The 21507-nt window shown below is 46.8% G+C and overlaps 1 protein-coding gene across 2 annotated transcripts in view; it reads right to left on the bottom strand.

Annotated features, from left to right (window-relative positions):
• Nucleotides 1-21507, bottom strand: part of LOC149333097 (uncharacterized) — a 104997-nt gene that overhangs the window by 8917 nt on the left and 74573 nt on the right. For both annotated transcript variants that reach the window (XM_089558557.1, XM_089558558.1), the window contains exons 4-5: nucleotides 16523-16703; nucleotides 8174-8277 (exon numbers count right to left, since the gene is read on the bottom strand). In XM_089558557.1, coding sequence (XP_089414683.1) covers nucleotides 8174-8277; nucleotides 16523-16703 — 285 coding nt within the window. The remainder of the gene's footprint in view (nucleotides 1-8173; nucleotides 8278-16522; nucleotides 16704-21507) is intronic.

Below are 21507 nucleotides of genomic sequence, written 5' to 3'. Positions count from 1 at the left end.
AGACACAGGACGTCCCTGGGGACCATCACTGCCTAGGACGCCCATGTCCATGCCTTACCTCTTTGACAAGGCTCTCAGCAACAGACGTGAGAGTTCTGTCTCGGAAGACAGCGCTGCTCAGGCGGAGAGCCTGTCGATGAACACAGAAGTTCACCTTGTGTTCGCATGAATTCTGAAGGGCGGCTCTTGACCAGTTCAAGGCTTTTTCCCTCTTAACAATTTTTCAATGGGCCGCCGAATTATGACTTAGAATTGCCTTTGTGACCGAGAACAATATGTCCAACACTCCGAATGTCCCCAAAAGCTGATGTTTAGACCAGCGTACTGAAGGAAACCCTGGACCGGTTCCCACAAGTAAATTTCAGTCCCTTTGCACATTCTTTAAAAACACGAGAAACGGTAAGGCATAGGCGTAAGTCAGCATGCCTCAGCAGTATGGTCCCCAGGGGCGTCCTGTGTCTGTGCCCTACATACACAAACTGTCCCATCGCCTGAAAAATGTGGCTGGAAAGTGCGGCCTAGGATCCATTTTTTCGGCGTCGCTGAAAATGTCCAGGGTGTGCCGCATAGTGAAAAGCACAAAGGAAGACATAGCCCGTGGAACCGAGCACGCCACGCGGCTTGTAAACTGCATCATTGAAGTGGTCTACCTTATACCACTGTCTTGTGGCAAGTGCTATATAGGCCAGACGGGCCAGTGCCTCAAAGAAAGATTGAGGAAACACCGAATAACAGTCGCAGCTCTGATAAGAGGTGGCCACTTTGTGGCCCAATGTTGCAAGTGCAAAATAAAGAAAGATGGCGAAATTAAGGCGAACGAGTGCACCTCTCGTTTTCGCATCACTCGCATGCTTTAGTGGTTCGATAAGAAGGTGGATAGGGAAATATTAGGTGTTTTCTTTATTCCTAAAGCCGCAGAGAAATCCGTGAGCACCCCTTCAATAGCCGTCATGAGTGAACAAATTGCAAACTTGGCAAAAAACACGTGATTTAACCTATTGCGAATTTTTCTCTTTTATACTCTTTTTCGGCGATAAATGCAATTGCGTTAACCAAAGAATATCCATGTGTGTCGAGCATGCGCAGATGTGCATAGTGATTACTTCACCTGAGTGTGCAATAAATGGTAATGATCTAGTCTCTGTCCTGTGTGTTTTTGGTCGCTGCCTTTTGTGTGTTTTGTAGCGCTACTAATATGTCGAAGTCAGTGAACCAAAAGCATCCACTAGCCGGACTTGCATCTATCTTTCATCAGCGGAATCAAACGAGAAAGAATGCAGGGCAGATATACAAGGCAGTGTTTCAGACTGTAGAGGGGAACGTGAGAGGGCACCAGCATCTGCGTGTTTACGGTCGAAACGATAGAAAATGTTAACCACGTACTCTTGGAGTCGCTAAGCCCAACGCGCCAGTCGACCGGAGGGATCTTTTAAAGAGGACAGCCAGCGTGCTGCTATGCGTCAACGTCAAAATGGCTCCCGTACAAGCACGGATGAAATTTGACGTTTGTCCAAAGGATGCCTAACAGTCCTTCTCGGTTGCGAAATAGTTATCTCCAGCCTTTTTCATTGTCTGGCTGCCGTAATAAGAGACAAGTATTCTTCAAAGTCAGACTTGTGCTAAACGAGTACTGCCCCGAAGCTGACGCTGCTGGCAGCGGTATGTATTTCCGTAGAAGAACGAGGGTCGGAATGACGCAGGACTAGCGCAGTCGTCAAAAGGCAACGGAGTGTCGTAAAGGGTCCATCACAGACTGGCGACCCGGCCGAAAGGTCGTGGCTGGTGAGGAGCTTAGTCAGGGGGTCGATGATAGTGGCGAAATTGCGGACGAAGCGGGGGAAGTAGGAGCAGAGGCCAACGAAGCTGCGGTGTGCATTCACGCAAGAAAGCTTTGGAAATTCTGCCAGAGCTTCACACTTTGCCGTGTCCGGGAGAATGCCATCCTTTGCCAAGACATGTCAGAGATTAGTGAGGTGGCGAGCTCCAAATGGGCAGTTTTTAAAATTGAATTGGAGGCCAGCGTTGGCCAGGCATCGAAGGACTCTCAATGCGCTTGAAGTGAGACGAAAAATCCGGGAAAAAGATGAAAACGTCGTCGAGGTAAAAAAAGGCATGTGTGCCATTTGAGCCCTCTGAGTAGGTTGCCCATCACGTGCTTAAATGGGGCAGGTGCATTCCAGACGCCGAAGGGCATGACAGTAAATTCTCAGAGACCGTCGGGTGTGAATAATGTGGTTTTTGGGATATCGGCCTTTGCCGCCAGCACCTGCCAGTAAACGGAGCGCACATCCAATGAAGAAAAGAACTCAGTGTCATGCAGGGAGTCGAAGGCGTCGTTGATACGAGAGAGAGGGTAAACGTCATTGCGTGTAATCTTGTTCAAATGGCGGTAGTCTACGCAGAACCCGATGGAACCGTCTTTTTTCGTGACCATCCCCATCAGAGATGCCCACGGGCTATGCCACGGCTGGATCACGTGGCGGTTAAGCATGTCGGTGACCTGTTAGTCAATGATGCGGACTTTGGTGCAAAGGGCCATGGATGCCAGTGTCAACTCAGGGGGTAATGGTGGCTGCGCGACATAAGGAAGTTTGCTAGTAGCAAACTATGCTTCAAAACGGTGTAGGACGGCGACAAGTTGGGCTCGTTGTGTAGGCGGCAGGACGGCGTCCACAGATCGGTGAAGATTATCGAGAGAAGACACAGTGACGATGGGAATAGGCCTAATGGCACTCATGTTAAGGCCGGCTGTGCTATCGTCGAGGGGGTCTCTTGCGGCGAGATCGACCAAGGCAACACTAGCGAGCGATTGGGCATTGAGGAAAGTGCAAAAATTTTAAAACGAGGTCAATCTAAAAAGATCGGGGCTTCTTTCCTGTTGGAAGCTCTAAAAAATTTCCAATAAAATAGGTGCTTGGTTAGGTTGGTTTTATAGGGTTTAAAGTCCCAAAGCGACTCAGGCTATGAGAGGCACCGTAGTGGAGGGTTCCCGAAATTTCGACCAAGTGGGGTTCTTTAACGTGCACTGACATCGCACAGTACACGGGCCTCTAGAATTTCTCCTCCAAAGAAATTCAACCACCGCGGCCGGGATCGAAACCGCGTCTTTCGGGTCAGCCGCCGAGCGCCATAACCACTGAGCCACCGCGGTGGCAATAAAATAGGTGCGACACAGGACCTAATACATATATCTTTTCTGTGCAGCATAATGACATCATATATATTAGCCGTTTGTTGCAAATGATGCTCTAGTAGTAGTAGTAGTAGTAGTAGTAGTAGTAGTAGTAGTAGTATAGTAGTAGTAGTAGTAGTAGAAGAAGAAGAAGAAGGAGAAGACCTTTATTCGACCATGATTTACAGGTCGAGCATGTCGACGGCCTGGGCGACCAGAAGTCGCAGTTCTTCCTCCCCTTCAGCGCCAAGCCAGTCGAAGCAGGTGATGATTGATAGAGAAGGCGGGAGGTAGGAACCCGACTATTGAGCAGCCGGGCAATAGAAGAGGCCAAGGGTCATGTCCGCATATATACAGGGGCAGTTGTGATAGGAAGGGTCCAATCAATAGCGAGAGAGACAGAGGTCGGACGGGGTAATCACTGCATTCAGTAGGAAGGGCCGAAGAAGGCGAGCCTCCGGCACCGTGAGGGCTGGATGAAGGGGAAGGTAAAGGCGTTTGTCGAGGCGGAGCTCGAGGCAGACTTCTTTTATGGTGCGGCGAAGGGTGAGTCTCCCACCGTCCTGCGAGGGCTTGGGCCGGGGGATTAACGGTGCCCTGAAAAAGGTGTCGCGGGGAGCTGATAGGCCAGCTCATTGCCGTCAATCCCCGAATGCCCAGGGACCCAGCGGAGGAAAGCGGTGGAAGGCTGCAGTGCGGAGACCGCTCGTTCGACCTCCTGTTGGAAACAAGGGGCTGAGGAGCGGTTCTGCATTAAGTGTATAGCGGCTTGTGAGTCTGAATAGACTGCGTACTTTTGGAGAGAGGGAAGGAGGGCAAATGACAGGAGGGCATTCGCAATGGCGAGGACCCAGAGGGACAAATTCGTCCGGAGGGCGTAGATACAGCTCGCTGGTGTTGGTTTCAGGAGCGGGGAGGTGTGGATGGTACAGGGCGTAGCCGCAGGAACCTCGAGAAGCCACAAAGGAGGCATCCATGTAGGCTACACCCTGGGTATCAAAGAGATGGGAATGGTGCTGCGCAGCCGCATGACGACGGCCGACGTGCAGGTCGGGGGACATGTTGGTCGAGAGGGGGAGGATACGAATATTGGGAGCCGGGGGGCAAATAGGAGAGGCAAACGGGGAGATTGGAATGGGCGAGATACCCGCTTGAGTCAATAACCACTGGCCCTGACGGGTAAGGGAAAGCCGGGCAAGCTGTGAGTCACGATGGAGAGTGAGAAGAGAACGGAAAGGATGAAAGAGGTCTGCGGCGATGAGCTTAGCGATAGAGGTAGTGATATGGAGTTTGAGAGCTGCCTTGTAGAGGCCCACAAGGGCAGTCTTGAGAGCGATAAGTTGAGTCTGAATGAAGGAAGCGTAGCGTGCAAAGTACAAGAACTTGTTGATGGCCCACGCGTGGGCAAATCAGCAGGCATGAGCCTCGTGGAGAGCTGAGCACCGAGTGACTACGCGCCGCAGGTGGTGGTTTACCGAGTGGCAGGTGGTGACAGCGTGGTGGAGGGCTTGCACATTCTTGACCGCATGCAAAGGTAAGCCAAGAGCTTTGCACTGCGTGACGATAGGGAAGGGAGAGCCAGATAGGTGCATAGAACGAAACAGTTGTGGGAGCGCAGGTATTAGGATTGACAAGGAAGAAATTCCGATTTATCAGGAGCAGGAGGCCAGCGGTGGTGAGGAAGGAGTCGATGAGGTCTAGGCCACGTTGCAGAGTGTCCTGTACTTGACCGGGAGAGCCAGACGAACACCAGAGAGTGATTTCATCGGCGTTAAATATATGATGCAGGTCGGGAATTTAACTATCTGGGAGGCGAAAGGGACCATAGCGAGATTGAAAAGGGTAGGAGAGAGAACAGCACCTTGAGGAGTGCCACGGGTGAGGTGGTGTGGGTCGGGCAGATGGTTGTGTGCTCGAAAGCGAGCCCAAAAGAGAAAGAGAGGAATGAGTGGATATAAGAGTACATGCGGAAGCAGTCCAAGAAGACGAGGTGTGAAAGGATGTGGTCATGGCTAACACCAACGAAGGCCCCTGCAAACATCGACGATCACAAGTGCGTGAATTTGAGTGGGGTAGGAGACAGGAAGGTGTGTTGGAGAATCAAACACATGTCCTGTGTATAGAAGCGGCGTCGGAAGCCGATGAGAGAAGAGGGAAAAAACTCTCGCCTCGAGAAAATTAGAGAGGCGAGTCAGGGCTTTCGCTCAAGGGTCTTACCAACGCACGACGCCAAGGAGATTGGGCGGAGGTTAACGAAAGAGGAGGGTTTGCCCGTATTTGGAATCATAAAAATGAGGGAGGAGGCCCAGAAGCTCGGCAGGCAGCCGCTGTCCCAGGCCTCACGGTAGGCTTGAAGGAGGAATTCTTTGGTGCAGTCAGGAAGGCTACGAAGTGTGGTGTATGTAATGGCATCTTCACCAGTGGCATCTTCACCAGGAGCCCTCTGGCACCCTCGGGTAGGAGGGTGCCAGAGGGGGCGGGTGGTAGCGAGAGGCGAGCTGATCAAAAGAATCGGCGGGAGTCTCCTGAGTGAGGGCTTTAGCTAGAGTGGGAGCAAGGGCAGGCTTAGCGCCAAGGAGGGATCTAAAAAGAGATCATGCGGATCGCGAGTGCAATGCAGAGCGAAGGCCATTACAAAGAGCACTCCAACGAGAGTGCTCGAGGGAGGCTCAGTGGGCGACGATCTCGACCCACAGAGCAGTGATCGGGAAGGAAAGTTAGCCACTGTGGCGTTGGGAGCGAAAGGAGCGTTGAAGATGTTTACTGCGACGCCATAAAAGGAGAAGGTGACGATCACCCAATCCCAGACCCATGTCCTGAATTCTTAAAAACACATCAAGAAATAAGATTTGATTTTTCGGTGGACATAGAAGATTTGTTTTATTCCGTGCCGAATGCTGCTCTGCCGGGATCGGTACAGGTGCCGAATGCTGCTCTGCCGGGATCGGTACAGGTGCCGAATGCTGCTCTGCCGGGATCGGTACAGAAGAAATGAAGAAATTACAGGAAAAACAGGCTTCCAGAATGTCGCCGGTACATCTTTGGGAAACTTTTTGAAGGTATTGGAGCAGCATCTCAAGGTCACTTTTATTGTTTTTAAGCAACAACATTATCTCCAGAGAAAATGTACATGTATTGGATCCTGCGAGTAAGGCTTAGCGCTAGTGGTGCCGAGCCAAAGGAACAGGGGGTAGGTCGGCTCATCTAAATCAGCTTGGTGAGATGCATCTAAACTCTGTCGTCAAGACATGTGCTTAGCACGTGCGCAGAGGACAAATGGCGATCTGCTCTCAATTGGTGGTGTCGCGCCTCGATGAAAGGCGCAGCGCACTGCCATATGGGACGCCGCCTTTGCACACTTGAAATCACTGAGTTTGTGTAGAGCTTTACTCCCTCGTTTCAGGTAGAATGAAAACTTGCAGTCAATAAGCTTACGTAACATTACTGAGCCCGAAGGCTGAGTTTGCACACTCTTCTCGGGCTCATGAAAAAATACTCCCGACAACTTTCAAGATGTGAGTTGGAGCCGACAGGACCAATTTCGCACTTGTTGCTGTTTAAAATGAACGCGCTTTGTGGGTGCTTTGTTAGCGATGTAGTTGGGGTACAGAAACTCAATTCTTGCCCTTTACACTGTCCATTCCTGGCCACGATACACTGGTGGGACATCGCATTGCTCCGAATTAAAATCAGAAGGATGGGAGGACATCGGCACGCAACGCTATACTGTGGTGATTGGCGTATGTCGTAAAGGCTTCTCTTGTGTGGGCAAAAACAGAATGAAGAAACACCACTTACCCCTAAGTATGGAAAAAGCAGGGACAACGGAATATGGCACCTCCGAATAAATTCATTGCAGACGAATGCAACTGTTCTTTTTTTGAAAACCATGGTGTCATAAAGAGTTTATAGCTTAACTTACCTTGAACATTTACTGCCTTCTGCGGGAGAGTGCACATACAGCCGTACTGATCGAGAGTCATTGCTTTCAGAATCATCATCGTCGACAGTTATCATAAAGGCGGAATTTCCTCTCTCCTGCAGGTCTGGCTGTTAAAATTCCACCGTTAAAATCTTCAGTCACAATTCGTGCTGAAAGCTTTTCAGCAGTGAATATAAATTCCGAAATCTACTACCGCAAATCACGGATAGGGGCGTGCCAGTGAACAACATTACTCGCATCATGTTCAAGGTGAGGGATAAGGCACGCTCAACCGCAGACTGCGTGACTTGAGAAGCGGCACGGGTTACGATTCTTTCGCTTTACTAATAGGCCAAGACGAAGCAGTGGTCAACAATACCAGGTGGTGCGAAGACACACCGTACATAGATACTCTTGAGCCGCCGCGGTGGCTAAGTGGTTATGGCACTCGGCTGCTGACCCGGAAGACGCGGGCTCGATCCCGGCCGCGGCTTTCGAATTTCGATGGAGGCGAAATTCTAGAGAGCTGTGTACTGTGCGATGTCAGTGTACGTTACAGAACCCTAGGTGATCGAAATTTCCGGAGCCCTTCACTACGGCATCCCTCATAGCCTAAGTCGCTTTGGCACGTTAAACCCAATAAACATAAATAAACATAGATAATGTTTCCATTATCGAACATTACATGCGGTTCACACAGGCGGAGTGATGCTCGTGATGCAAATACGCTTAAAGCTAGCAGAATGCGCCTTCCTATCACATTCCACAAAAGTCTGGGTGGGAAAGATGCTTTGAGTAAACAATAGCTTTTAACAGTCTTGGCTAGGCTTATGGGATTATCCTTAGCACTTTCAGTAAGAGCTAGTGATGGACGTCGCCGCTTGCGTCGCTAGGAGTATCTCGGTGCTTAGATGGGTGCCATATTACAATTTGTGCACGCCAGGCAGAAAGACGCTACCGCATGGGACAAAGGTGTAATCTAAAAGCCGCAAAAACCAAATCGTTGTGTTTATATAACCGCATTCCACCTGAGTAAATAGAAAGCTAATCATTCATCCGGCTGCGCCGGCTACCAGTACCTCGTGCATCGAAAGCTCAAAAACTGCTCTCGCGCCGCTGTCGTCCACAAGCTCGAACTCTGTTGTCGTAGGCGTCTGCGGAACCTCAACGAGACCGATGACATCTGCAAAGAAAAGAAAAACGCTTTTGTTTCTTTTCAAGGTTTTATCTCTGCTGTAACCATCACTAGTTTCAAGGACGCGTGCAACCACAACTGGTCCAGCGCGAGCCGCCAAGCAGAGGTGGCACATCACATGTGACCGAGTGCGCCCATAGCGGCCCTGCCGCTGAATAAGCCTGTAACAAAACTAGAGTACGGCAGGAAAGGCCCAACGCTCCGCAAACCCTAGTCTGCTACGCACGCCAGCGGGCATTCGACAAAGCCCATGTGAACTCTTATTGCTGGATTTTAATCTTTTATACGGACGCGGGAATGAGAGCGTGTTACTAAAAAAAGCTCCATTCAAGCCAGGGAAAGGAAACTGCTGTTTACGCCATTGTCCAGAAAATACAGACGTCAGCGGAAATTCCTCCCATAGCGGCCAGAGCGGAGTAAAATAGAGCGTTGTATTAGTCAAATGTTTAAGACGATCCCCCAAGGTGGAGTAGATTTGTAATAATAGAGTAATTACTCATTGGCATCCACCGAAACACGGCCATACAGTAAACAGGAAAGTTATACAGCTTTCTCAGACACTTCGCAGTTAGAAAAAACTTCGTCCTGGCCCAGGGCTCGAAACTGGGACCACCGCTTCATAGCAGTCGTCCTGCCAACTGAGCTAACAGGGACGGCGAGCTTATGTTAGGGCGAGAGCAAAGTGATCAATACCTCTAAGTGGAAAGAGTGTTAGGCAACTGTTTAGAGCATCGTCATGACAACAGTCCAGCAGAAAAAAAAATCAATCCTCGAGCGAAATTCGAACCATCGCCACCGAAAAAAGAGCAGCTTCGCATCCCAGTCACCATTCGGCCACTGCCGCAGCCTTATCGCAATACGAGCGTTGGCACGAATCATATAGTTTTAAGCATCAGTTCACCTCCAGTGACCCGGTGAGCTGGAGTAGTTGACACCAAGAATAACCCGACTTTACTACCCTACTCTAAGCGACCTCACAGTGTGTGAGTGGTAGCGAGTATGTTCAGCCACGAGCCCACTGTAGAAGGGAACGTGCGCTTAATCGTACCATCTTCCTAATAAGGGATGTTTCATTCTCCCGCCGCTTCTGGGTGGTGTTATCAGTGTTGAAAAATGCACCCCCCCCCCCCCCGTTCTCAGGCTCTTAAAGCCTTCATAATCTGGAATTGCCAGGTGCTGATAGTTTAGCCTTTATGTTTTCTAAAAAGGCCGTGTAATTGGCCTCTGCAATTTTTCATCCAAGACGTCTAACGCAAGCGTTAAATTTCTCTGCGCACTCTGCTTCAGTCCGGTTGTGCGTGCACGCCCGACTGTAACTTCTTGTACTTCGCATAAGTAATTTCTACCTATTAGATTCTGAACACCTTCAAAGAGAAGCCTCCCTTGTCTGCCTCCTGAGCGATCTAATTACAGGTATAATATTACGCTAGATGAAAGCGCATGCGTGACATGTTTCTGATAGTGATGATTACAGTTAAACGTAGCATAACTGATCTTGTTGTGTGCCGCCAGTGGATCAGGGCGGGGGTTCGGCGTTCTGGGGTCAGAACGGAGTTTTTTTCTGCGGGAATGCTTGCTTTCTCCACACGTATGCGTGAAAGGCCTTGGCGCTAGGGCGTGCGTTCGAACCACGTAGCTTTCCATCGACGGCCTTAGCAAGAACCAAAAAAAGTTAGGTGCAGAAATCAAAAAGACGTTATTCCCCTTTAAACGCGCGCTGTTCAATACAGTGCCCTATTTTAGTTTTTCTTAATTACTTTCCGCTGAACATATCAGTGGTTTGAAAAACTGCAGCCTAAATTTTGTCGACTAACCTAGAGATCAGAATGGTTTTGGCAGTCGAAAAAAATTTGAATGAATCACTTGGCAAAATCAACACGGGCAGGAATCGTGTTGCATTATTAACAAAGCCTGCAATCAACATTCGTTCTAATCCTAAATTGGTCATTAATTAGACGGTTTGCGCAAAAGAGTAATAGGCTTTTACTCCGAAGCGGAAGGACGATATATTGCACTGACTAATACCCTTGGCGGCACACGAAAATGTGACGGGACTACGTCTGTTCTAACCCTCAAACACGGTAACAACCTGCCTGTCTCGTCTATTAATGTCCCGGTGAAATTCCTAGCGCATTTGGAAAGAACGTTGAACAGCGTGTCAATAAGCAAAGCCATAGTCACCAACCCTCTGAAAAGGCACGACTTGCCGAAATAGAGATTCCCTATTTTCTCACCCTCCCTCGGGTGTAAGTGAATTTAAACACTATCTCAATGCGATGTAGGGAGCAGTAAGATGCGAGGCTAAATATTTAGAAAACGGGGCTTAAGTAGTGACTACACTTTCAGAAACCGGGGAGTGCAAATGTCGCATAATGTATTTCCCTGAGTTTCTGAAATGTTTTGACAACTTTTTAATCATCTCGAGGCGCATGTTTCTCACATCATTCACAGAACTAAATCACCAGGAAAAATAAACCTTTTCACTGCCTAACAATTAGCTGTAAGGCTCCTAACGATTGGCCGCTCAGTGGTTTTGTCTGTGGTGTAAATAACAATGAGGGGGACGTGCTTAAGCTTCGCTTGAAGAGTAGATGGAAGAGCGCCTTTTCCTACTTTTTTCTCTCTATATCTCTTTTGTTTCTCAGTTCTCACCGAGTATCAATCTATAATGGCATTACTGATCACATTCATCGATTGGACTCACAATTGCCTGTCGCGTTACTAATCACCAATCAAATTATCGATTGCCCATGACCAATCACTGTCAAGTTTACACTAATCCACATACTATGCTACTAGCGCCCGCTACTAGTGACATACTAGCGCCCGTGTTCGTCTTGTCTTTCTGTCGTCCCGTCTTTTGCGCCAAAATATGCCTGTGAAGTCTCAACACCAACTATAGCTCAACATTTAACCCTTATGAAGTATATGCTACTGCATTCTCATATACACATACAACATTTGTTTCAGTATAGTGAAGCAGCACAATACCGCCTTTTCATTCCGCACAGTTTCTGATGCCTAATTAACATATTCTTAATTAATTTTATTTTTTTAGTTACTGTAACATCACTACAAATCCCCAACACACTTTGCTGTCATACACACCACACCGCTTTCGCTGCCGCGGTGGCTCAGTGGTTATGGTGCTCGGCTGCTGACCCGAAAGACGCGGGTTCGATCCCGGGCAGCGGCGGTTGAATTTCTTTGGAGGAGAAATTCTAGAGGCCCGTGTGCTGTGCGATGTCAGCGCACGTTAAAGAACCCCAGGTGGTCGAAATTTCCGGAGCCCTCCACTACGGCGTCTCTCATAGCCTTAGTCGCTTTTTGACGTTAAACCCCATAAACCAAACCAAACACCGCTTTCACATTGATGGCCCTGTAACACACATAAACCAGCGACCGTATGAAATACCATGTTTGGGAAAAAAAAACTTGTGCCATATGCATTACGTGCCCACCTGGCACGCATACGGCCTGGGCTCGAACTCCAATGCAGGAGGACTTCTTTTTCATTTGAAACCTCCGAGAATGTTGTCGTTACGTTTCTGAGTCCTTTATGTAAATCCTAGGTCACTGCGATTGCTATTCGACCGAATGAGCTGGATTCGCTATCGCGTAAATGCCATGTGGTCTTTCACGTTGCTCGCATTTCAACGAATGTCTCGGAGTCTGAGAGAAGACGAGAACATGGGATGCTCTAAGCTTGGCGGTCAACCGTAATCATATGCAAACTCAATACCTCATCGACAGCACATCTCAAATACGCTAAAAATCAAGGAATGTTCTAATAAATAACTGCTATATCTCTCATCTCCCGTTAACCGCTACCAAAAAGTAAAGATTCAATATAGTAACCCTTTCATTCCTTACAAAAACTAATAAAAATATTGGAATAATTTACCCGCATCACTCACTAGTAGGACTGGCAATGATCGTTTTAAAACGGTGATTGAATATTTGATTTCAAACTTTACCGCAACGATTTACATTTTATGTGTTATAACTGTTTGTTATCCACAGCATTTTTGTATTATCATTTTTCTTCAGGCTATCATGCAACACTTTCGAGGCAATAATTGTTTGTACGCATTATTTTGTAAGTTTGCTTTCATTGCGCTTCGAATGTTCTTGTTTTTATGTTGTATATGCTCTATTTTAGATGAATTTTGTGTCATTTCACTTTTTTGGCTCACCCCTCTCTAATGTTTGCTGAAACTTAGGGCACAACAAAAACATAAATAAATAAACAACCCCACTGCAACCTATTTTAGGAAGTATAAAAACTTGTATGAATTAACGCCTATCTCTTCGAGCAGGCCAAAGTTATAGTTTCGTTTTGTTTTAATTTCGGGTGTTCTTCAATGTAAAATTGATAGGGTTATTATTTAAAGATAGTTAATTAGAAATCTGAGAAAAAACGACCACATTCCTCCGGCAGGATCCGACCCACGACCTCACAATTTGAAGGCAAACTAACACGAAGCAAACGCGCCCGCGTTGGTTGTGTTCTTTCTTCTTCAGAAAATTTTAAAACTTCATTATGCATGGGTAACTAATAAAAGCAGGTGTAATTGATTCAAGAGCAAAAATTTATTTTCTTAGTTGAAGAGAACAAGCCTAAGTTTTTGTAAATGGTGGGGCAGTGTCAAGAAATCCACTTTGTTCACTCAATTAATACGCTCGTTTGCTGCGACGAGCTACAGAACGTGTCACCGCCATCCGCTCATACCCGGGTTTTGTTTGCCAATTTATTAGGCAAATTTCTCTGCAAACCAACACTCTTCCTCTCCTTAGTTCCACCATGAGACGAGGTATACCGGAATATGCCCATATTTTGGCACTCGTCTCCGACCGCAGACTTTCCCTTTAAATAAAACATGCTGTTTTGTGAAGCTGACTTTAAAAAAAAATTGGCAGTGGCTTAGCTGTGGTTAAGCCTGGATATACAACCGAAAAGCTGCAGTTATGCTTTGTTTGACGTCATGGCTGTCGCAGTTCGCGCACAATGCACTGGGAGCACCACGATAGCGGTGTAGATTTTGAGCCAACTCCCTCGATACCACTTCTGGGTCTTCTTTTCTTCCTTCCACGGCGAATGTCTGCGCCTCTTCTACGGCCGCCGCTCACGCGTGCGTTCTCGCAACGCCTTGCGAGAGAGCCTTCTCTTGGGACGGCGACGGAGTTCGCGCAGCAGCGGCAAGGGATAAACCGGTGCCGAGGAGGAGCAGTGGCGATGGAGCGCGCGCCGCGGCGCGCGGCCTCTTTTATGGCCACCGCCGCTGCTCGCGCGTTCTCGCAACGCCTTGCGAAAGAACCTTTCGCCTCTTGGGACGGCTAAAAACATCAAGGGGCTTTACGCGGCAGCGGCGAACGGTAAACCGGTGGCGAGGAGGAGAAGGGAGGGGCGGGGAGGAGGAGGAAGGGCGCGCTGCGGTGGCGCCCAGGGGTGGCCCACGCGAAGCGCGGTGTTGACGAGCCTAGTGAAGCTTTTCGCTTCAAAACAACAGTAATTGTTGTAATCAGTATACTACAAGTAATGAAAATATCTAAGGCGTGCAGAAGACTGATGCACTGAAAAAAAAAGAAAACGTCACTGGCAGTTTAAAAAAAGAATTCCATCGATATATTACCAAGGCTTCTACAGACGTACTCTGCACAGTAGCATTACGCGGAGGTCATCTCTAGTTAACCGCTGTTAGAAAATAAGTTTTGATAAATCACTTCAGACAGAAGCAATTGTGATGACCGTGCATGGACAATGCAAAAATATTTAGTATGGGCATTCTATCATTCCAGTCTTCTTCCGGGGCTATGCAGTCGGATATAAGTTAGTGCACTAAGTTTTGATGAGGAGATGCATTGGTCATACTTATTAAATACCAATATAAACCTTTCGGATAATTACTGGATGTTCTCAGTTTGGGATAACAAAGGTTGGAGTATGAACAGAAAAATTTGCCGTGTGCTATTATCAGTCTATTTAAAGTCTTGAATTCAAACCATTTTATTTCTGAGATGGTATGGAGTAGGATGCTCACGGGCCTTCAGCATGAAAACACTCTGAGGTCCTTCCAGCGAAGATCGAGGGTAAATTAAATGTCCCCGTTCATAACGACAATCACGAGCGAATAAAGCGTGGGTTTGCCTGGGAATTCTATTTTATATTGACAAAATGGGCCACAGCAAATGGTGGCCCCATAGTGCGTTGAAATTGCAGGGGTGTCTCGCGCCACTCGCACAAGCTACAATTAAAAAACGTTGCTCCTTCGGGATTATATATCACCGGTTCGACTTACTTGATAATATGTTTAACGCACGTTACTGCGCCGAATCTAAGCTATAATAAACGACACATATCCCGTATATATAATTTTCGCTATTTCTTTACAGCTGTTATAAACTTGTACTGAAATAAATTTGAATGTCCGCTATGTGACCATTTTTGTGCAACAATATTTGAATAATCCTTGATAGATCCTCTTTTGCTGATAAGAAGCAATATCCTTGAAATCTCAGTCACAAGTATGGTGGTCGGGATGCAAAGGGTTAATGTGTCATGTGGGAATCGGAGGGGAACGAGTGCGCTGACGCATGTGCCGCACGTGCTCGTAATGTACAAATAAAACAAGTAGATATACCTTATAAAGACTGCATGAAACTAGTAAAAAACAAACTTAGAGGGAAATGGCAGGCCTCATGGGACAATGGAGATAACAACAAGCTACATTTAGTAAAACCTGTCCTAGGTGAATGGAAGACCTGCGGGCACCACGAACGTTTTATCGAGGTAATTTTATGCCGTCTGCGCATTGGACGCACACACATTACACAAAGCTTCCTGCTTGCAAAACAAGTAAAACCAGTGTGCGAAAAATGCAGAGACGAACTTACAATTAGGTTTGGTTTGGTTTATGGGGTTTAACGACCCAAAGCGACTCAGGCTATTAGAGACGCCGTAGTGGAGGGCTCCGGAAATTTCGACCACCTGGGGTTCTTTAACGTGCACTGACATCGCACAGTACACGGGCCTCTAGAATTTCTCCTCCAAAGAAATTCTAGCCGCCGCGGCCGGGATCGAACCCGCGTCTTTCGGGTCAGCAGCCGAGCACCATAAACGCTGAGCCACCGCGGCGGCGAACTTACAATTAATCACATTTTATTCTCATGCGTGAAAATAGAAAAAATAAGAAAAACGTACTTCACCTAATTTTACAATGAACGCATTCCATTTCAGCCTGCACTGGTTTTAAGCGACAGTGCAATTGTTGACATATCGCGTGTTTTTAGCATTTTAGGACAAGCAGGTTTTCTCGACAGACTATAAATTCTGATCCAGAGCTTTGCTTCACTTTTTAGACACCTCAGCCGTCTTCTCATTCTCGAGAAGAATGCTGAGGTTTCTAGATGATTGGTTGGGAGCCTCGGGATCCTTGCCCAGCCAAGGATTGCCACTGAGGTTACTCAACCTTCTTTAAAGGTTTTAATGCTAACATCTCCAAAATTTTTATTCCAGCATTACAGTGTTGTAGCAAGTAATATTTTAGGCTCTTTACACCACCGATTTTGCCCGATTTTAAGTAAATTTCTACAGAAATCAATTTCCCTACAACCTGAGCTTGGCGCATGATAGCCTTAGATGCTTATGCGCCACTAAACCCAACACAATGCAAAGGCTTAATGTATTGATTGAGCAATAGCATATCCACATTCCGTCTTTGAGCTCTGTTTGTGTGCAGTTAATGGTTTAGCATGTAACCTCCCAAGTATCACAGATAGTCATCCCAATATTGAAACGTACTGGCAAAGGGTGGTCCCACAACTGCCAAGAGTGAAACCATCCATCTGCAATACGGGGAAGGTTACCTGTGCCGATTGGGATGACATTATGCCCCTGTCAACGATACCTTAATATCGCGCCACACTGCGCCTATTCCGAACAGATCTTTTGGTCACAGACAGGCAAAGGCGGGCGTTTACCTGCGAATTCAAGACCCCTAGGTAAAGTGAGTTCCGCTCGATGCAACGGGTTGAATACCCCGTTAATAAAGTGCATAGTGTTTCTGATGTTCAGAAATTGTTGCTTTAGGTTTTTTTGTTAATGTATAAGGCAGTTGATACGTGACACAGGCTAGTATTCTAGTTTTGGTTTCACATTCTAAATCGCCACCTTCGGTCATATCTCAAACTTTGCGAAGCTCTGAGATATTTCCTTACGAACACCTGTACGCACCAACAAGGTCCCTTTCCTTCCGCAAGTTCTTGATGTCGGTGAAATTGAATGTGACTGGCAATTCTCGCTTCTTGGTGAAATCCGTGTCTTCGTGCAAATTAAGGACGACCATGCCGGTCGACTTGTAGGCGAACTCTTTCTTCTTCTCTGCCATTAACTTGAACCCAGACACTTCATACTCCTGCATGTAGAATTCAAATGCCGAGAATCAGATGATGAGCACTGCAGGAGCCCGTTCTAGCACTCTCGTCTTGGCTACATCCGAAATCAATCAGCAAGTACACGAGCCTACTAAGAACGAGTAAAACATTTATATTTCTGTCGTTTGGAAAATTCACAGAAGAAAAACAGCCTCATCCTATTTTACGCTACATGTTTGTTTTATTCAGCATAATAGAGCCTTTGGCACGTGCGCACGAAATGCAGTGCAGGAAAAGCATCGCAAATTCTAACCCACTTACAGTCAGGGGTAGCTGCAGTCGGATACTAGCCATGGAACTTATTGGGATTTGGGTTGTTGTTTTTTGTACGAGCGTTTTGTTTGTTTGTTTTTCACTGTATTGCTGCGCTGTATTTTGTGTATTTTGTGTATTATATACTATTAACCAGCACACCAAGAACCCAACAGCTAATAATGTATAACTAGGAGCAATCATTTTTGTATTACTAATTAGTTTGCTGCACTGTACATTTTTTTTTCTCTTAAATTTTTGTAACCACTCCCCTCTATAATGCCTCTGGCCCTGAGGGTACACGAAATAAATAAATAAATAAATAAAAAAAGACAGTGAGTTCCATGCATCCCTTGGCGATTTTAAATAAAGTATTAAAAATGACAAACATACACCTGATTGTGGTTTTATTGACCCCCACTTTGTTTCAAAAAGGATACTGTTTCTATATAGAAGATATAAGCGCGCGACACACGTCCAGCAAGAGAAAGGGAACAATGCTTGCTCCGTGGTGCGAAAATCGTGAAGCTCTGCGATGGCTGCAATGCCTGCCCCCGCTATTGTTGCGTAATGAAAATATGCGCTTGCGCACTGCCGCGGAGGTTGAAATTGATTCATTTCAAATGGTTGACGACAATGTACGGCTCGAACAACCAGGTCACTCTGTCCAGCGAAATGTCTATGACAAGGCGCATCTATTGGTTTAGTAGATGGCACACCCTACCGCTACGTCTTTCCTCATCTGCACGTGGTAGGCGCCCTGCATCTCTTCGAAGGAAATGGCAACTGCAAGACAGACGCTGAAACAGTTCCAGGCTCCTCACCCATGCTACTGCACGTGCTAGGCGCAAGGTCAATTGAAGTAGATCGGGAAGGCCGGCTGGATAGTGATCTATAAAAAAATGCGAGTGGCTCAACTGGTGAGTGGAACTGAAGCGTCCAAATTGTCGATGAGGACGACACAAATCACATAAAAATTACTGCTGTAATAAAGAATGGTGGCTCGTTCAAAGAAAGACGGCCGCATTCTATTCTAAGTAGACTACTGGCGGCTGCACAAAATCACCCGGAAGGACGTCTACCGTGCGCCTTCTATCGATGACGCCCACGACTGCCTGCAGGTAGCGGAGTAATTTTTTTTTGTTGGAACTGCGCTCTGGATGCTGGCAGGTTCTCATGACCTTACCGATACCCGGATAATAACTTTTATCACGCCTCATGGGATACAAAAATTTGATGTATTGCCCTTAGTTCTGTGCAACGGTACTGCCACTTTTCAGCGAATGATGGACAACATCGTTCGCGAGCTGAAAAGCCAGACGTTTCACTGCTACCTGGATGATGTTGCTGTTGTTGTTGCCACAAAAATGATAGCACACGTTGTCATCTTCTCGGAACGAATTTCCACCCCATCATCATCACCTGGAGAGTGTTCTTCAATGTCTGAGTACAAGTCGGGTTCTGAGACTGAGTCCTCCTGGACAGTGCCAAGCTCCGTGCGCGTTACAAATTTCACAAAGTCTACATCTATGAAAGCACTCCATCCTATTATTCTTCTATCCTTTTGCTTTCGCCTGCTCATCAAGAACTTTACGGCAACTACCTCCCCCCTTGACACAACTTCCTGCCAGCAGCCACAAATGGCAGCATTGTTTTCTGCGTGCGACGAAGCTTTTCAACGAAGGACCATCTATCTCATATCCCCTTCGATCTTGCGACATTTCGACCTTGCCGCCCCTACAAAACTCCACACCGACGTCTGGGGCATTGGTCTGGGTGAAGTTCTCCCTCACCGCCAACATGGTGTCAATGAGTACTCCGTTGCTTACGTAAGCCGAAACTAAAAGGTGCCCGTGTGCTGTGCGGTGTCAGTGCACGTTAAATATCCCCAGGTGGTCTAAAATCTTCGGTGGCCCGCAACTACGTCACCTCTTTCTTTCTATCTTCTTTCACTGCCTCTTTATCCCTTCCCTTAGGGCACTCTTCGAGTGTCCACCAAGATGTGAGAAAATTACTGCGCCATTTTCTTTCCTGAAAATCTTTTTCTAACTATTGAGCCAATCAGAAAGAATGTTTCATGATTATATGGGTGAGAACAAAATTTCATCCTTATTTTTATGGGAGCCCATTCGATGTTATCGCAGACCACCATGCTCTTTGCTGGAACTCTTCCCTCAATGATTCATCCGGCCTTCTCGCTTGCTAGGTTCTCCGTTCACAAGACTACGACATTTGGGTCATTTGCCACTCCGGTCGTGAGTACAAAGATGCCGAAGCCCTCTCTCGTATTCCTGTGCCCCCTCGTCATCAGCCACTCGTCTGTATTCTGCTCTGTAGCAGCTGCTCCATAGTCGGATGGTAAAAACGTGCCGGATGGTAAAAATACGTAATTCCTCGGCTCAGTCATTCACACCAGCTATCACAACGACGTGCGGCGCAACCATGCCGTACTGCTGGAAATTTTTACCTGCCTGCGTTTTAGTCACTACTGGCGGGGCATCTACCATTTTGTTCGCCAGTGCGTCTGCTTCACTGATGACTACTTAAGTGTTCAGCTCTTGTATCGAATATCATCGCCACAAGAACCCACCATCGCGATTTCCTGCTCTTTTGTGGCCTTTACTCTGTCAAGCCAGGCCATTCAACTGTGTTAGAACTGACCTTTATGGCCTCTTCATAGCACTTCCGCACACAACCGCTGGCTGACTGTCGTCATCGGTCATCACACGCGCTATGCGGAAACTGCAGCGTTAGCAGCTGCAACGGCACATGCCATCGCTGATTTCACGCTTGCGGACATTATTCTACGTAATGGTGAATACCAGGAATTGCGCAGCTACTGACGTCGCGTCGTCTTTTCCGACGCCGTGGAGGCCTTTATCAAGGAGTGTCATACCGTTCGCCTGAGAAAGAACATGTTTTTGGGGAACCACATGTTACTTATTGAATTCTGTTACTTTCTTGGTATGTGCGTTGTGGCCGAATGAATGCCCTTTGTCTTGATTCTATTGACAGAAATATTCCATGCGTCTTTGCGTTCGCGGTGAAAAAGCCGCTATTAACACGGTGCATATACCAGTACTTTCATGTACACAGATGCTTCATATCCTTCTACATGTTGCGCATCGCTTTGATATTAGTGGATAAATCTGTAGCCCTATTTCTTGCAAATACGAAAATAAAATGCTCCCTGGAACATTTGCCTGACTGATATGACACTGAATATTACAACTGCGACTTAAGAGGGTTTTGTGCTTGTTTAGTTACGTAGATGTTACGGTGGCATGATTCGGCCCTCTAATATTATAGCTGAGAAAACAGATTGCTGTACATCGCATGTCATGGCCCTTTACAAATTTTAGTGAGCTGTATTATTTCAATTTGTGAGTTAGGCACAGAGCAGCATGTAATGAGATAATTTGTCTTATTGAAATCTTCCTTGGTAGTCTCCTGGAGTACGTGGCTGCTTGAACGATTTCTGCAGCTGCAAGGTTACTATTCGTGTTTGCTCAATTTCGAGTGGCACCCCTTGTTTCCTAGCTTTACTATAAGTTTCGTCATGTCTATGTAGGTGTTGCTTCTACTGAAGATTATGTATGTCCTGCGCATGGTTTAGGATGCAGCCGTAATTTCACTCGGGCCGCCGCGGTGGCTCAGTGCTTATGGTACTCGGCTGCTGACCCGAAGGACGCGGCTTTGATCCCGGCCATGGTGGTCAACTTTCGATGAAGGCGAAATTCTAGAGGCCCGTGTAGTGTGCGATGTCAGTGCATGTTAAACAACCCCAGGTGGTCGAAATTTCCGGAGCCCTTCACTACGGCGTCTCTCATAGCCTGAGTCGTTTTGGGACGTTAAACCCCATAAACCAGCCAACTAAACCAACCTAATTTCACGCAGAAAGTGCAATGCTATTTACGGCATTTTACGCCATGTATGCACCGCAGGCAACGTGCTTAATCCTTGCACATACAACTTTTCCGATGGGTGGGTTAAGCCATATTTTTTTGCTTCACTACTCAGGGTCTAAGTTTGTGTCGTGGTTTTAATGAATGAATGAGCATTTATAAAAAAATTTCACTGTTGTCTCCGTATCTCAGCAAACCTCCAACACAGTTCTGTCACAGCGCACAGCTCGAAACCTTGGGAGCAGAAAAAGTTTCCTAAACAGAAGCTATTAATAGACCTGAAAATGTGTCTCTTAGCCATTCTATCAAGCCATGTTGGAAGGTTAACACCTTGCAATTCAGCGTGAAACACGAGGTAAGGGCAAAGGAAAAAGAAACATCAGAACTGACTACCTAAAAACAGTGTATCTTCGCTCGCGTCCTCTCTCTTCGCACGAAACCCATTGATTGAAGCCAATATTACTTCTTGATTGAAACCCATATTACTAGAGGGTGGCTTTAAATTTATCAAATCAGTGACTTGAAATAATTGAATAATTAAGGTCAAGACAGGTGGACTTTCGGGAGCCTTATGGCTGGCAAAGAGCAACCTGAAGAACGTCGCAGTTACACCTATATAAATTTGCTG

This window comes from Amblyomma mixtum, chromosome 8 (assembly GCF_055824585.1).
Source record: "Amblyomma mixtum isolate Tamu chromosome 8, ASM5582458v1, whole genome shotgun sequence".
In the NCBI taxonomy this organism is placed as follows: Eukaryota; Metazoa; Arthropoda; class Arachnida; order Ixodida; family Ixodidae; genus Amblyomma; species Amblyomma mixtum.
This window is presented reverse-complemented; position numbering and strand designations above follow the sequence as displayed.